This window comes from Oncorhynchus nerka, linkage group LG4 (assembly GCF_034236695.1).
Source record: "Oncorhynchus nerka isolate Pitt River linkage group LG4, Oner_Uvic_2.0, whole genome shotgun sequence".
Lineage (NCBI taxonomy): Eukaryota > Metazoa > Chordata > Actinopteri > Salmoniformes > Salmonidae > Oncorhynchus > Oncorhynchus nerka.
The window spans coordinates 27,427,398-27,445,122 of NC_088399.1; the positions used below are offsets into that span (position 1 = coordinate 27,427,398).

General features: G+C 41.8%; 1 protein-coding gene across 6 annotated transcripts in view; it reads left to right on the forward strand.

Annotated features, from left to right (window-relative positions):
- Window positions 1-3,973: 3,973 nt before the first annotated feature.
- LOC115117338 (ceramide transfer protein-like) overlaps window positions 3,974-17,725 on the forward strand; it is a 76,197-nt gene continuing 62,445 nt past the window's right edge. For 3 of the 6 annotated variants that reach the window (XM_065017418.1, XM_065017419.1, XM_065017417.1), the window contains exons 1-2: window positions 3,987-4,636; window positions 5,858-5,992. In XM_065017418.1, coding sequence (XP_064873490.1) covers window positions 4,517-4,636; window positions 5,858-5,992 — 255 coding nt within the window. In that variant the 5' untranslated portion in view covers window positions 3,987-4,516. Of the gene's footprint in view, window positions 4,637-5,857; window positions 5,993-17,725 lie in introns of all 6 variants that reach the window. The other 3 variants (XM_065017415.1, XM_065017414.1, XM_065017416.1) reach the window with 3 other exon arrangements.

A 17,725-nucleotide genomic window follows, 5' to 3' on the forward strand; every position in this document is an offset into this window, starting at 1 on the left:
TACATTTTGGACAACTTTTACTTTTACTTTGTTACATTCTTAAAGAGAATAATGTACCTTTTACTCCGTACATTTTCACTGACACCCAAAAGTACAGGAAAATGGTCAAATTCATGCACGTATCAAGAAAACATCCCTTGTCATCTCTACTGCCTCTGATCTGATGGAATCACTAAACATACATGCTTTGTTTGTAAATGATGTCTGAGTGTTGGAGTGTGCCGCTGGCAATTCATAAAGAAAAAATAAAATGGTGCTGTCTTGTTTGCTTAATATAAAACATTTAAAATTATTAATACATTTACTTTATATTTTAACCATTACATTTTTTAAATTTTTATATTTAAGTATATTTCAAACCAAATACTTTTAGACTTTTACTCAAGTAGTATTTTACTGGGTGACTTTCACTTTTACTTGAGTCATTTTCTATTAAGTTATTTTCATTTTTACTCAAGTATGACAACTGGGTACTTTTTCCACCACTGTCTCTCCCTCTCTCTAAAGACTAGAGCAAATCCTGGCCCCTGAGAGCCTCAGTAGTAACATATGCTCCCAGTAAGCAGACAGACAGGCTGAGCCTCTAAATGCTGAATAACAGGAAGGAATGGAGCTAATTATATAGGCCTACAACTGTACATGCTGAAATATAGGTATATTTGTGTATTGTCTAGCCTGTTTTTGCCAGGGTGCAGGGGTTTGCCAACTGCACAAGCATTTTGAATCCCCATGCAATGCCCTTAGATAATATCCTCATATACTGTCTCTATATACAGCAATGTTTTCATACACCTCTGAGAGGAAACCTGTATTTGACTGGGTAATCTAAAGAGGAAGTTAGGAGTGACCCAGCAACACAATGTAAGCCTCCAGCTACAATATACAGATGTACACGGGCAGTCCCAAATCCAGACACATTCATTTCATCCTCCCTCCCCATTCAGAGTTTGTTTACTTGCTGACATTGGCACTGCCTAACATTGCTAACATTGGTTCAGTAATCTCCCTGAGTGAGACCCAAATAATTGTGTTCCCACATAAAGGCAAAAGTTTTGGCTGAGTGAGCTAATAACTGGTTGGTCACAGTCACCCTTAGCTCTGGACCTTGCACAAACTCTAACATTGCTAAATAATGCTAAGCTATGCCTGGAATCCACAGAGCTGAACTTAATCTGCTGCTTGGAGGGAAGAGGGCTGGTATTGTTGTTCGGTTAACATAGGTGTGTGTGTGTGTGTGTGTGTGTGTGTGCGTGCGTGCGTGCGTGCGTGCGTGCGTGCGTGCGTGCGTATATTCAACTAATGGATGGAGGTCTTGTGGTTTACTATCATGGGTCTCATGACCACACTGATCTCCAAGTCAGAGCCATAGAACCCATGACTCCACCCGCTAGTAGAGGAGAGGTTTTCCCTTAGGCTCAGATCTAGGATCAGTTTACCCTTGCTAAATACCCATTTTAAATCCACAAAACTGATATAGATAAGTGTTAACAGGTAATTTAAACACAAACACATACACACACACTGAAGCTTGGATGCCTACCACTGTGACACAGATACAGTGCATTCGGAAAGTATTCAGACCCCTTGACTTTTTCCACATCTTGTTACATTACAGCTTTGTTCTAAAATGTATTAAATATTTTTTTTCCTTCATCAATCTACACACAATACCCCTTAATGACAAAGTGGAAACAGGTTTTTAGAAATGTTTTCAAATTGATAAAAAACAAAAAACAGAAATACCTTATTTACATAAGAATTCAGACCCTTTGCTATAAGACTCGAATGTTTACATTGGTCATCCTTGAGATGTTTCTACAACTTGATTGGAGTCTACCTGTGGTAAATTAAATTGTTTGGACGTGATTTGAAAAGGCACACACACACCTGTCTAAAAAAGGTCCCACAGTTGTCAGAGCAAAAACCAAGCCATGAGGTCGAAGGAATTGTCCGTAGAGCTCCAATACAGGATTGTCTCAAGACACAGACCTGGGGAAGGTTACCAACCAATTTCTGCAGCATTAAAGGTCCACAAGAACACAGTGGCCTCCATCATTCTTAAATGGAGGTAGTTTGGAACCACCAAGACTCTTCCTAGAGCTGGCAGCCCGGCCAAACTAAGCAATCGGGGGAGAAGGGCCTTGGTCATGGAGGTGATGGAACCCGATGGAATCCCTGACAGAGCTCCAATGTACCACTGTGGAGATGGGAGAACTTTACAGAAGGACAACCATCTCTGCAGCACTCCAGCAATCAGGCTTTATACTAGAGTGGCCAGATGGAAGTCACTCTTCAGTAAAAGACACATAACAGCCCGCTTTTATTTGTCAAAAGGCACCTAAAGGACTGTCAAACCATGAGAAACAAGATTATCTGGTCTGATAAAACCAATATTGAACTCTTTGGCCTGAATGCCAAGCATTGCGTCTGTAGGAAACCTGGCACCATCCCTACGGTTATGCATGGTGGTGGCAGCATTATGCTGTGGAGAGGTTCTTCAGCTGACGGGACTGGGAGACTAGTCAGGATTGAGGGAAAGATGAACGGAGCAAAGTACAGAGAGATTCTTGATGAAAACGTGCTCCAGAGTGCTCAGGACATCAGACTGGGGCAAAGGTTCACCTTCCAACGTGATAATGCACGGCCCCATGTCGCAAGGATCTGTACACAATTCATGGAAGCTTAAAATGTCCCAGTTCTTCCATGGCCCTGCATACTCACCAGACGTCACACATTGAGCATGTTTGGGATGCTCTGGATTGACGTGTACGACAGTGTGTTCCAGTTCCTGCCAATATCCAGCAACTTTGCACAGTCATTGAAGAGGAGTGGGACAATATTCCACAGGCCACAATCAACACCCAGATCAGATGTATGCGAAGGAGATGAATCGCGCTGCACACTAGATACTGACTGGTTTTCTGATCCACGCCCTTAACTTTTTTTTAAAGGTATCTGTGACCAACAGATGCATATCTGTATTCCCAGTCATGTGACAGCCATAAATTAGGGCCTAATGAATTTATTTCAATTTACAGATTATCTCAGTAAAATCTTTGAAATTGCTATATGTTGCATTTATATTTTTGTACCTACCTCAATTACCTTGTTCCCCTGCTCGTCGACTCGGTACTGGTACCCTGTGTATATATTGTGTATCTATTATTACTTTTATTATTGCATGGTTGACTTTTCTATTATTTATCTATTTTCTTTCTCTGCATTGTTGAAAAGGGCCTGTCAGTAAGCTTTTCAATGTTAGTCTACATCTGTTGTTTACAAAGCATGTGACAAATACAATTTTATTTTATTTGTGTAGGCCACCAAATGGATTAGGACTGGAGGAGAGGGGGGAATGAGGAATATCACACAGGCGTGTGTGACAGGAAGAGCCGCTCAGCTGAGCATGGAATATCACATGACTGTAACTTATACTTAAAGCTCTGGCTTTCCTGTGAGTCAGAGCATGTGACCTTACCAATATGACTGGTAGAGCGAGGGAGGGAGGGAAGGCAGGGACAGAGAAGAAGGGGGGGTGCTAAAAAGATAAAATAACTTGGGATTTTAGTGGGCTTTGGGCATGTCATTGACGCTTAGAGGGAGGGCTTTAAGAATTGAGTCAGCGATGTTGTTGTTGGTGTGTGTGTGTGTGTATGGCACTCCTGGGCCCACATAAATCACTGATTTCCCACTCATGGCACAGTGTCTGTTTTATATGAAAACACAGGTATTATACATTTAGGTGTAGTTTTCCTCAGTGGTACTGTTCTAATGGGTTGTTACTGAAACACAAACACACTAATACACTGGAATCAGTAAATGTTGGTGTACTGTTCCTTACAGACTATGCCATCAGTGATCTCATGTCAATGAGAAAGAATGTAATGTAATCATTGATATGACCTGCCATGCCATGCTACTTACTGTATATGTAGGAGGGGTTTACTTGTTTTTTGGGGAATGGATTTAGTGACGTCACCCGAGCAGCCAGCGCCCCTTACAAGCGCGAATCCGACAGACGTGAATATGGCGTAGCTGATATAAAGATGTTTTCGTCATAGTAAATACTACATTTTATTACCTTTACCACGTTAGTAGTGTGATACTCTTTATTTCAACTAGCTGCTAGTGTTTTGAGTATTTCAAGCTGGATGGAAGGTTTGCCGCTAGAAGAAAAAATAAAGGGGCGGGTGCGAGTCATTCCTTGCTAGTTCCTACCAGACTAGCCAGTCTGCTATCGTTATAGCTTATCTAACGTTACAGGCTAGTGACACAGACAGTCCTCCAGGTGAAGAGTCAATTTAGACAAACACTAGCTAATAATGATAATAATTTTAGGACATAGCTAAGAAATTTTATAGTTAACGTCGTTAGATGTGGCTAGTAACGTTAGATGTGTAACAGTTATTTCTTAACGCTATTTTATTGCGCTCTGTAATTTAAAAAAATACTTTCTATAGTTAACGTTAGTTGTATTCATTTAGCTTCCTAGCTAGTTCGCTAGACAACACCAACAATGTCGGATAACCAGAGCTGGAATTCTTCGGGTTCCGATGAGGATTTGGAGACCGCGGAATCGGGAGTCGGAGGACAGACTGTTGTTGGAATCGCTGAGAACAGTGGAATCCTCAGCAAGGTAACGTTAACTGATCTGACGTCAAACCTGACTTTAGTTCATTAGCTAGCTAACTTTAACTACCGTAGCTAGCTAGCTCTGGGTGGTTGAGATTGGTAGCTAGAGACAGCTAGCTAGCCATATGCAGGGCTCTACAGTGCGACCATTTTACTCGCATATGCGCCTACCTATTTTACTGTGCGACCCGTAATTATTGTTTAGGTGCGCCTAGAAAAAAATTACGATTGTAACTTTATTACCTTTGTGCTCCTAAATGTTTTGTGTGCGCCTACATGTATGTGCATGTATATTCCCAATGTATGTGCTCCAAGTAAAAAAGGTTAGGGTAGAGCCCCGATCTGGCTATACACCGCAATTACGCTATGTATATTATTAGCCCAACATATACATAGCCTATAAGCCTACTGTAGTGATATGGACTAATTAAACGATAGTGTTGGTTGACAAAGTGTCCTACTGTTGTGAACAAGAACCAAAGCGCGCGAGCTATTGTTTAGGTTTTTTTGGTAAATGGTTTTACATTTCAAACTAGCTTGCCAAACAAAGGTAACCAAACCAGGCACACGAACTGTCTAGCTGACCCATCTTAACTTGACCGTGGCTTCTGGTTGGGGGTTTCTGAAAGCCTTTAATAAAACGGTAGCTCGCTAACGTTAGGCATTAGCAAGCATAATATTATCTAGGTAAGCATCTAGTTGAAAGCTGTGTGGGTTGCCATAGAAATAGAATGATCATTCTATTTATGTGGCCTGAATGGCCAACCCCCAAACAGGTTGAGAATATTGCACGTCATAATCATGCTAAACTCACCTGCCTTAAGCCCTGTTCATCTGATAAATTAGTTTTAGATGGATGAATGGGTTTTTTCTTTACGTAGTTAACTGTTTCATACAGTCTTGTGAGTGCTTGCTTGCCACAGATTATTACATCAGATTAATGCCACCATAGAATATTGCATCAAAACAGTAGTCAACAAACGGATATGAATTTAGAAGTTAAATTAATCATATGATTCTACCTTCCTAGTGTTTCATCAACTATCCATTGTGTGATTGAATTTGGTTGTTGACATCCAATCCAAGTGTCTCGTTTAGCCTTTTGTGCCAACAATGTGTCGTTACATAGGCCAAAAAAGGCGACTAGCGTGCGCATCCTTGTTATAGCATGACCACATTGTGAATTCCTCCCTCCCTCATAGCTAAGTAACTTTTTAATTTGCAGTGGACCAACTACATCCACGGCTGGCAGGATCGCTGGGTGGTTCTGAAGAACAACACTCTGAGCTACTACAAGTCTCAAGACGAGAGAGAGTTTGGCTGCAGAGGGTCCCTGTGTCTCAGCAAGGCTGTCATCACTGTGAGTAGACTGCACAATACTATAGAGTAGACTACTATACTATGTTACTGTACTACTTTATAGATGCTTATAGGGCCAATCAGCAGTATAAATATTAACAAAGCATCCTCCCCGCCACTGTTTCGGCAAAAAGCTGAGTGATGGGGCTGGAGAAATGTAACCACTCTAAAGTTCATAGACAGAGCTATGGATGCAGGTACTGACCATCCATGATATCAACATTATAGTTTAAACCATGTTTTGAGGCTTTAGTGTTAATTTATATTTACTTTGTTTACAAACATTGGAGTAAAATAAGCTTATATTTTGGGTTCTGATGATTCTTCAAGAATCAATGGGTACGTTTCATTCGTTTCATTATGTCCAAAAATTGATGTAGCAATTGCTGATTGAGCCTTTTAAGTCTGTGTCCAAAACGTAAGATGAGAGAGGGTTCTTGTGTGTTAGAAACACCCAACTTCAAACCTACAACACAGTGTCTTGTCTCACGTCTTGTCTTGGTGCCCTGCCAATATCAAGATCCATCACATACTTCTGAGCTCTTATTGATTTCTGACTCCAGTTGAGAACCAGTTGACTGAATGGATATGTGAATGATCTGGAAGTGGTATTTTATGGACAGTGTAACAAGCTAGAGAGGGATCAACTATTGACATGGATATCCATTTAATATTAACTCTGAGAGGTGCATTGGATCTAAAATGTGCACTCCTTATAAGCAACTGAGAAATGAGAGTTGAGTGCATAATACTGTTGTTTTCATTTAAAAACAACACAGAACTCCTGATTTAGACTTATTGCTGGAGGGTAAGTAGCTCCTCAGGTGACTGCTGGTTTTAACACAACACTCTTATCTAGGGATCAACTTAGGCTCTACTCAGCCCTACTCAGATCCTTTCACAATGCATCTATCCATCAGTCTCTCCAGGATTCTGGGATGTTGATTTTGTAAACAAAATGGCCAATTCCCTGCATGTTATGTGAGGGCCTGCAAATTTGACCATTCACTGTACTGTTTTTGCATAAAACTGTCAAATCGTTGAAATGTTATCGCATAAAACTGACCCATTGCCGCAGTACAAAAAGAGGGGCTGCTTTTTCAACCCATCACCACACAAATATGGTTCAATAAAGCGACACGTCAACAAACATTTTCCATTGTCAGTGCATTTTTGTGACAAAATCACAACACATACCGCCATGCACAATGTCAGAATTGCTGTAGCAAAATCAACCGTTTTGCCCACAAATATCACAAAAAATCCATACATAATCCTGGAAAGGCTGATCCTTCCTTCCTTGAAGTAACCACTGATCTAACAGTATAAGGATCAAGGCTAGGTGACAGCTATCATAGATTTGACCAGTCCAATTATGTCATTCACTGATAACAAGGAGGATAATGACTTGAATGCCAAAGGTTGGGTTCAAAGGTCAGGTTCTCATGGTAACTGATGAATTAACTGCTATATACAGTGTCTCCGGAAAACATTCAGACCCCTTGACCTTTTCCACATTTTTTCTAATTTATAATATTTTTAAAAAATATCAAATTTACATAATTATTCAGACCCTTTACTCAGTACTTTGTTGAAGCACCTTTTGGCAGCGATGACAGCCTCGAGTCTTCTTGGGTATGACGCTACAAGCTAGGCATACCTGTATTTGGGAAGTTTCTCCCATTCTTCTCTGTAGATCCTCTCAAACTCTGTTCGGTTGGATGGGGAGCTTCGCTGCACAGATATTTTCAGGTCTCTCCAGAGATATTCTATCAGGTTCAAGTCCGGGCTCTGGCTGAGCCTCTCAAGGACATTCATATACTTGCCCTGAAGCCACTCCTGCGCTGTCTTGGCTTTGAGACTTGTGCATGAAGCTGCTCCCCAATTTACCACAAGGGCTAGCCGGCTGCAACGAGCTGTAAGCGAGAGTATGCAAGCAACTGGTAAGCAAGCATGCAACTTACCTCTACCGTGGCACTACTGCACTAGACTCGTCACATGCACCCTGCGGTTGCCCGCCGATATACACACACACACACACAGCGGGATGAATGAGTGACCTGTTCCCAGGCTGGTCAGAATTATCAACCTATTCAGTCTGTATTTATTCAGCTTCATCAATTCTCTACCACTGTAAATATTAACTTCCACTGTAATGTTGGCCATGTTCCAGACCTGGGGAGTGTACTTTCCATAACTGAAGCTTCCATGGCTTTGATCATAAACAATCAACAAAAACAACCATAGGATTATTAAATGAGACACACCCACACACCAGCCAGGCGGCGGAGAATGGTTTGCAGTCAGGAGTCATGAGGAAGGACAATTGGGTTCCAAGTTCTTGTGACTGGATTGAATACTATCTACTGCTCTTCAATTGAACAGATTGCCTTTAGTCTGGAATGAACCCCCCCTACAATGTGATTTTCTGGATTTTTTTTCCTTCTCATTTTGTCTGTCATAGTTGAAGTGTACCTATGATGAAAATTACAGGCCTCTTTCATCTTTTTAAGTGGGAGAACTTGCACAATTGGTGACTGACTAAATACTTTTTTGCCCCACTGTATGTGTATATTAATATCAGCCTTTGCATGTGAGTGTGCATGTGGCTCTGTCATACTCTACAACTCCTCTTGTATTGAAGACTCCCAAATAAGGTTTACACTCCTCTGTTACACACTGTTTCTCTCTCACTGAAGTGGAAGAGGGGTCTGCTGCTTGCCTGAGGCTGTTTCGGCAGGCAAAATATACACACGCATTGTCAGTCTCCAGTGATCACCAGTCAGGTTAGAACATGCAGGTGGCTTTACTTCCTTGTCAGTGTTAACAGACATGTTATCATGTCACAGCAAGACAGAGGAAGGTGTGTATGTGAGGTCACAGGGTTACGCTTAAGCTCATAGCACCTTGAGCAGTGTGTCCCTGTCCGTCCGTACCCTGCGAGAAGCAGAGAAAACAGAGGAAGCCCGAGAAAGAAACGACCCAGGGAAAGAGAGCTAGAAACTCATAGAGGGACTCTGCCTCTTCTGAGCCAGATGGGGCTGACGATGCTTTAAACCCCTGCTGTCTTTCTGTCAGTCTGTCTGCAGGCTCTGCTGCTGCTCTGCAGCCATTCAGCTGATTTGGTGGGAGGTCTCGCTTTTATTCCCTCCCTCTGGTGGTGTGTGTGGTCTGTGGTAAATCCGAAGCTCAAGCCAGTGTATCGGTTGAGTGGTCAAATAGCACAGATCCTTGTCGATCTGCAGCATGGGCATTTCCTCTCTAATTCATTCTTTCTGTGTCTCTCTGTGTGTGGATTTAGACTGTCAGCTGAATGCTATTAAAATGTGACTGCTCAAAGCATAAACACAACTGAACAGAAGGTGTGTGTGTGGGTCAACCAGTTTGTGAAAGGGAATAAAGCCTGCTGTCCTGGCTACACACAAACAGGTCGTCCACCAGACAGTGGGACTGATGTTTAAATAAGGTGCATGTCCTATTGTCACTCTGGCTTTTCATAGCAGTACTAGAAAAGTTAGAAATTTCAAAATAATATTTTCTTTGCGTGGGTTGGTGGGTGCGATGCCATTGCTTAAATCTAAATTGAAGTATAACTAAGAAATCGAAGATGTGCCAAATAAATTAAATCCAGGTCAGGGCTCCAGGTATGCATTTGGTTGGTAACTTGCTAGTGAAGTGGCTAGATGTCAAGATCAAGCTTCTTGGTTACTGCATAGAAATTCCATCTCCTCCTGGATCCAGATACTTGTTGCCTAAATGTATTTGTTTGCCCATTCGATAATACCATATACCCCGGTATGGTACAGAAACGGTATGAAAATATGTGTTCTGCCTAACCCTACAAGAAAAGCAAACATGAAAATAGTATGCAGCATTGTTCGTAGGCTTTCTGTATGCCTGGATCTTTTTGACATTGGGCCTATTTTTCATTGGGGTGTCTGAGAATGAATGTGGTCCATTTGTTTATTCCCAGCACATTAATAAAAGTGTGAGTGACCCTGCTTATGATTACAGCAAAGCACACTCTTTAGGGATTTAGGGATCAATTCCTCAGTTCAGAAGGCTGGAGATCAGCAAGAACCCTGCCTGATTTGTGTAACAGAATAATATAGGCCTTTGGCCTCACCACTCAGAATGACACTAGTATCCATCATTAGCTCCAGATTTAGCTCCAGCTCCCCTCCCCTTAGGGGCTAGGAGACAGACGAAACAGGAGGGAGCCTCTGTTGATTGATGCTCTCTCTCAGCCAAGGCCATCGGCAGTGATACTATCTGAGCAAAGCTGGCAAATCAGTTCAAGAAGCATTTGCAGATGTCAATGTCAGTAAATTCAGCATTCTTCACTTTGCCCACCTCAAACCCTCCAGCCCATTTAGGGTGTTATTGCAGAGGGAAGCTCTTTGATTGGTTTAACATGTCCAAGGAATGACTGAATCTGGGTTGTTCAGTAATCTTGTAGGGAGAGGAAGAGCAGGGGCAATCAGAGTTGATTTGAAGGGGTTTTCTAAGGTTTGAGAGTGGAGGGGTGGGTAGGACGGAAGGAAAAAGAAACACAGGCTATGGGGGCAGATGTTAGAGTGTTAGTTGAAATAGGAAGTGGGTCTCTTCCTCTGGTCTGGCCCTTGTAACTTCCTGTGGGCTGATATCACAGGAGAAGAAGATTTTTGTTCTGTGGTGACTGTCATGACCCTCTCCATCCTGTTCTGTCTTTTTCTCTCCTATCCTCCTGTCCAATCCTTCTCTCTCCCATTTAGCTAGGTCAGTCTCTCCCATTCTAGTCTCCTCCTTCCCCCTGTGACCCGACCCATCTACCCTTTCAGGCTTTGTCATTGTTTGCACCAAAACACAGAAGCATACAGAAATAAGGGAAGTCATGTTTATCTATGTAGATATGTGGTGGGCTGAATGTTTTGATTGGTTTCCCAGGATCTGAGTGGTTTGGTCTCCCCCCACATTGGTTCTAAATCTCAGAGAGGCTTTACAGGCTGCTTTGAGAAGAGCTGCTCTTCCCTCAACTGTGGGGAACACGTACACAAGCTGGAGTGGGGGCGGGGGTCGGTGAGAACGGAGGGGTGAGTGTATGTGTGGGCAAGGGGCACCTCTTCAAAAGCAGGATGGGAAGTTTGTCTTGGGAAAGAGAAGTAAAGGTCTCAGCCTCAAACCTGTCATTTTGACGTTTCCGGACTCTTTCGTACATTGATTTGTATTTATTTAATCTTTATTTAAATAGGCGAGTCAGTTAAGAACAAATTATTTACAATGACGGCCTACCCCGGCTAAACCCAGACGACGCTGGGACAATTGTGCGCTGCTTTATGGGACTCCCAATCACGGCCGGATGTGATTCAGCCTAGATTTGAACCAGAGACTGTAGTGATGCCTCTTGCACTGAGATGCAGTGCCTTAGAACGCTGCGCCACTCGGGAGCCCCTTGCTCTTAAAGATAACATTTGAGGAGAGTAACTAAGTATTCAATCATTTGTGTGTCTGTCAGCTGAGAGGTCCACTCTGCCTCTCCAGAGGTGTATGTGTAGTTAACTAGTGATTATGATTGTTTTTTATAAGATACGTTTAATGCTAGCTAGCAACTTTCCTTGGCTTACTGCATTCGCGTAACAGGCAGTCTCCTTGTGGAGTGCAACGAGAGACAGGCAGGTCGTTATTGCGTTGGACTAGTTAACTGTAAGGTTGCAAGATTGGATCCCCCGAGCTCACAAGGTGAAACTCTGTCGTTCTGCCCCTGAACAGGGCAGTTAACCCACCGTTCCTAGGCCGCCATTGAAAATAAGAATGTGTTCTTAACTGACTTGCCTAGTTAAATAAAAGTATTTTTAAAAATCCGCAAATCGGCGCCCAAAAATACCGATTTCCGATTGTTATGAAAACTTGAAACCGACCCTAATTAATCTGCTATTCCGATTTTAATCGGTCGACCTCTACCATAGAGACCCACCCCGCTCCCTAGGACCCTTTTCCATGAGTAGTTAGAATGTCAAAGACGTGTGTGTGAAACCAATATACACCCTGATGAATGGACAGTCACTAGTATACACAATGCACATCCAAACCTAGAACAGAAGAAACAGCCTGATACTGTGACAGAGCATAGTCCTGTGTTGCTTGACTCTAGTCTTATCTTCACTCTGCCTAATACATCATTTTGAGCAACGCAAGCAAGACTGGAGATGGAGGTTCTGCAGAAACTAAATTGTCATGGACAGCAGCTACACATTGGCTGTGTGTGTGCCATTGCCTATTGTATGATATCTCAGCCAAACTGGGCATCTGATCGTGTCCTCTCTCCCCACCAAGTTTCAGCTAAATTACACTCGTCCATTGAGTCCCATTCCAGAGCTGGCGCTGGCCGGTTGGGTTAAATGACTCTGCCGACTCACTAAAGCAGTCTCATTCTGCTGTGACGCACACATTTTCTCTCATTATTTTAGACTCAATCTGCCAGTGTGAGGTGTGGTATAGGAATGGAGTGTACCATCTTAAAGCTGCGCTGTGTAATTATATGTGTACAGGTGTTTTTGGAGACCTAGATTTGAACACAATTTCCAAGAAACTTCCTCTCTCTCTCTCATAGGTAGTCCGCAGGGAATCATATGGTACATCAGCATCCTCTGAACGCAGTTTAGGCTGCTGAAAATTCAACACTGCAAGTGGATGCGATAACCGCTACGATCAAGTTTGAAAAGATGAATCAATTCCATTTGATGTCTTCAGAACAGGTAAAAATGTGATAAGCTGGGTATAATTCTCATTTTTAGAGAATTAGATTTTTTTTTAATAGTAATGCAAGGTACATGGTTAACTTTATTATAGATAATTATCTAGCTAACTTATCTAAAGTTGTTACCGGGAATTTCTCTGTCTGGTAAAAAATGAGATATCAATCTGGCGATAGCTAGCAAGCTAAGCTGTCTTGGTACATTAGCTAGCTATCACAATGCATTTGGACTTTCATAGTGCTGCATTCACAGAAAATAACATGGCTTTGGCATGCTTGGTAACTTTTAGTCCTTTGCCCTTCTGATTCCAATACTGGGTATGGCCCCTTGCATTCTCTAACTAGCTGGTAGTCCTGAGCTAGCTACCTAGTTAGACTAGCTAACAATCTAAATGTGCCTGATTTTTAGATTGCAGTAAAAACAAACAAAGCTCCCATAATTAGATGTAATAGACCCTAATGTGAATGAGACAAGTGGTGGTAAATGTGCACCAAAGTAAAACAGAATATTATGAAGGATACCCTAAGACATTCAATTTGATTAACATTCTATCAACAACTACTGCATTTCATTTGGTATCTATAAAAGTGCTGATTTTGTATTAGCTACATTGGGTATCAAGGTGTTGTGTATTAATTGTAGAAGTGTGATACATGACCCTTCTGCATGAAAAAAAAGGTATAGGCTGCTGAACAATACAATATATTTCTAACAATGTTTGCATGTTTTTTCTGTAGGATTCCAGTGTTGAAGAGCCTTATAGTTCCCATCTGCTGTGGGTAGAGAAGCTAGAGGAAGGGGGAGAAGAAGAGCTAGGTGTAGGGCTGCAGAAAGAATCAGGAAGACCGTGAGTGCTGACTGACAGGAGAGGGTGACCCAGATAAAGGTTGGTGAAAATCTTTCACCTGTGGTTCTGTATACCTGTTTCACATTTCAAAAATCATTTGACACAATATTTGACTTTTCTGTAATGAACTGTTTCTCCTTTTATTCACTATCAATACAGGCTAGGTTGAGAGAGCTGTCCTTTGAGGAAAGGGGAAAGGTGCTGGAGCAGTTCGCTACCTGTTTACTTGGCGTGATGTTTGACATAATGGATTTGCAGATGGCTATCCCAGGATCTCCAGACATCCCAGACTGAGGACAACCTCGCTGGTGCACCTACCTAAAATTGACGGGAGATGCCCGCTGACCTGGGGCCGGTTGCACCAGTTGGTCATAACTCTACATCCAACTTAAAATTCACTCTAAACTGGCTTGAAAATTCTACGTGTTGTGCTACTTGGGTGTAAGCCCTTCTAAACGTCCCTTTTTCAGGACCGTCTTTCAACGATACTTTGAAAATCCAAATAACTTCACAGATCTTCATTGTAAAGGGTTTAAATACTCTTTCCCATGCTTGTTCAATGAACCATAAACAATGAGCATGCACCTGTGGAATGGTCGTTAAGACACTAACAGCTTACAGACGTTAGGCTGTTAGTGTTATGTAAACTTAGGACACTAAAGAGGCCTTTCTACTGACTCTGAAAAACACCAAAAGAAAGATGCTTAGGGTCCCTGCTCATCTGCGTGAACGTGCCTTAGGCATGCAGCAAGGAGGCGTGAGGACTGCAGATGTGGCCAGGGCAATACATTGCAATGTCCGTACTGTGAGATGCCTAAGAGCGCTACAGGGAGACAGGACGGAAAGTGTAACACCTGCACAGGATCAGTACATCCGAACATCACACCTGCAGGACAGGTACAGGATGGCAACAACAACTGGCAACATAGCATCATTGGACTGAGCTTGTCATTGCAGGCAATCTCAACGCTGTGTGTTACAGGGAAGACATCCTCCTCCCTCATGTGGTACCCTTCCTACAGGCTCATCCTGACATGACGCTCCAGCATGACAATGCCACCAGCCATACTGCTTGTTCTGTGTGTGATTTCCTGCAAGACAGGAATATCAGTGCTCTGCCATGGCCAGCAAAGAGCCCGGATCTCAATCCCATTGAACATGTCTGGGACCTGTTGGATCGGAGGGTGAGGGCTAGGGCCTCCCCCAGAAATGTCTGGGAACTTGCAGGTGCCTTGGTGGAGGAGATGCACTGCAGTACTTAATGCAGCTGCTGGCCACACCAGATACTGACTGTTACTTTTGATTTTGACCCCCCCCCACCTTTGTTCTGGGACACATTATTCCATTTCTGTTAGTCACATGTCTGTGGAACTTGATGTCTGTTGTTGAATCTTATGTTCATACAAATATTTGCACATGTTAAGTTTGCTGAAAATAAACGCAGTTGACAGTGAGAGGACGTTTCTTTTTTTTGCTGAGTTTGTGCTATGCCTGGGCTTGGATTCTACGCCTAGTAGGGAGCAGGCGTAGGCCCCAATTTCACACACTATCTTCATCATGATGTGCATAGAACATTATAGCAATCTTGTGTGTCCATAATTCACAACCTCCGCAGGCTTTTGGAGTTGCCTAGATGTGAAAATCTATATTTATTATAACGTTTGGAGGACTTTGGGAGTTTCAATAAGCAACAATTTGATACATGCCTTGTATTAGCCTATTACTGCAATATTTTCTTTATATGCATATATGCGAAGTGACATGTCTCGCAAGCCGTGCATAAAATTGACTTTTTGGCCCACCAGCCAATGATGAAATATATCTACCAGCCAACTCAGATTTTTTTACCAGCCAAAATATATTTTGGTCAAAATTACTGGGGAAAAAAAAAAAAAGCCTAATGTTTCAAAACAAATCTATTAGTAAGAAGTAATGTGGTATATTACTCAATTTCCTATTAACCTAAGTTCCATCAATATCGGGAAACCGGGCCCAGGGCAATAGTAGTTCAGTACTTTGCCATATCAGTATTTCATCAATGTTTTTTTTATTTTATCTTATTTGTCTTGTGGTATTTTTGCACAACTGCTACTGTTATTTTCTTTACTTGCACTGTGGTCTTTGTTAGTTTGAGAAGGTTACAGAGTATCTTGTATTCTTATAACATCTGTAATAAACCTTTTATTTGACCTGATCTGTGTAATCATCCAGACTGGTTTCATACTGTATTTACACCAGGATAGTTAGATAACTCCAAATGACCTAACCAGATTAAAACCTTTCAGGTTTAGAATAGGGTCGTTTAGTAAACAAATCTAATACCATTCCAAAGGTAAAATAATGATGCCTATATGCTAGATAAAGAATGCACAAACATGTTTCTTGCCCACACAAATGTCCCTTATTTCCATATGAGATCTCAGGTTCTCCCCTGTTCAAAGTTGTGCAAACTGCAGGAGGGCTTCATGTGATGTCTACTGAAAGTGGTACTTCTGGCCATGTCCTTAGACATAGAGAAGATTATTTGATGGTTGTAGTCAAGTGCTGCCAAAAAGGGTTCTAGCCTCTGGAATTTGACTATACCACTTGCCAACTATGACAGACTTGCCTTTGATGACCATCAGTCTTAGATTTCCAAGGTAAATACATTCAGTTTAGTAAGTATTTGAATTATTGGAGAAGGATGCTATGTGGCAGAATGAACAATGATTTCTCACCTAAAGTTTCAGTCCGTCTCAATATTTTTCAAGACAATTTGGGTCAGTGAAGATCCCTGCTGCATCCGGTCTTTGTTGCGGTTCTTCTCCAGATTGTCATGCTGGCTGTGGCTGCAGCCGAAGTCCCATTCATGTTCTTTGACCACGTGATGCAAGACACCTCCACAGATTCTGAAATTAATTGAGAATGCATCATTGAGAGCATGGCAACCTATGTACAGTAAATATCTTAAGCAACTTGTGTGGAAGGCAGTCAGCTGAGCATAATGTTTCAGTTGATATTAACTAAGAAACCGCTGGAAAAGTATTCTATGTCTGCTCAACCAGATACTGTATAACTTGGTGTTTCTTGGATCCCATCTGATATGTTTCTGAGTAACGTATTGCATTAGAGACTCCTCAGAACCATATTGCCCGCTGTGTAAATAGCTATCATATCTACGCAATGAATTGTAGTTGTTTGCAAGGTAAATTAAGTAGTCACCATGAACCTCACTCTGTCTGCAGTTTTACAGCAGAACCAGAAAGGGTGGACAATGTCCTTGATCCAGACCAGAATGATGGGTTGTCCCGAAATCATTATGCCTGAGTTTGGTTGAACAGACATTGCCAGGGAGAGAAAGTCCATTACACATGAGCAAGCCTCGACCCAGACACCACCTCAAGCCTAAAACTCAATATTAAAATAGGCAATTTACATGACAGGGAAAGGAGCATTCTAAACAGTTTAAATTACAATGTCAAACTCTGGACAGATGTGCTAATAGAATGAGTCTATTCTCAGAGCATAACAGTACATCTCATTAACATTGTATTGGTCTAATCTCTGAATGTAGGCTTTCGGAGACCATAGAATAATCAGCATGGTACGAATTACAGGGGAGCCATTGGGGTGCTCAACTCCTCTGAATGAGACGTTCGCTCCCCTAAATGCAACAGAAGTCAAACATTTTTTTGGAGGGGGGCTCTAAATTATACTAATTTAACCATTCTCCTATTTGTTTAAAATGCAGTGGTAAATATATTTTCGTGCTGAATATGAAAAGAAAATCATCCAATGATATGGACCTCTATTTAAACCGTGACAATGTATTAAGAATAGCCTTTATTCCAATTTATCCATTGATTTGTCATTGTTTGCTTATGCCACTTATGTTTAGAGTGCTCAAATCAAATTTGATTGGTCACATAAACATATTTAGCAGATGTTATCGCATGTGTAGTGAAATGCTGGTGTTCCTAGCTCCAACAGTGCAGTAGTATCTAACAATTCACAACAATACGCACAAATCTAAAAGTAAAATAATGGAATTAAGAAATATATTAGGATGAGCAATGTCGGAGTGGCATTGACTAGAATACAGTGTGTATATACACATGTGATGAGTAAAACAGTATAAACATTATTAAAGTGACCAATGTCTATGTACATAGGG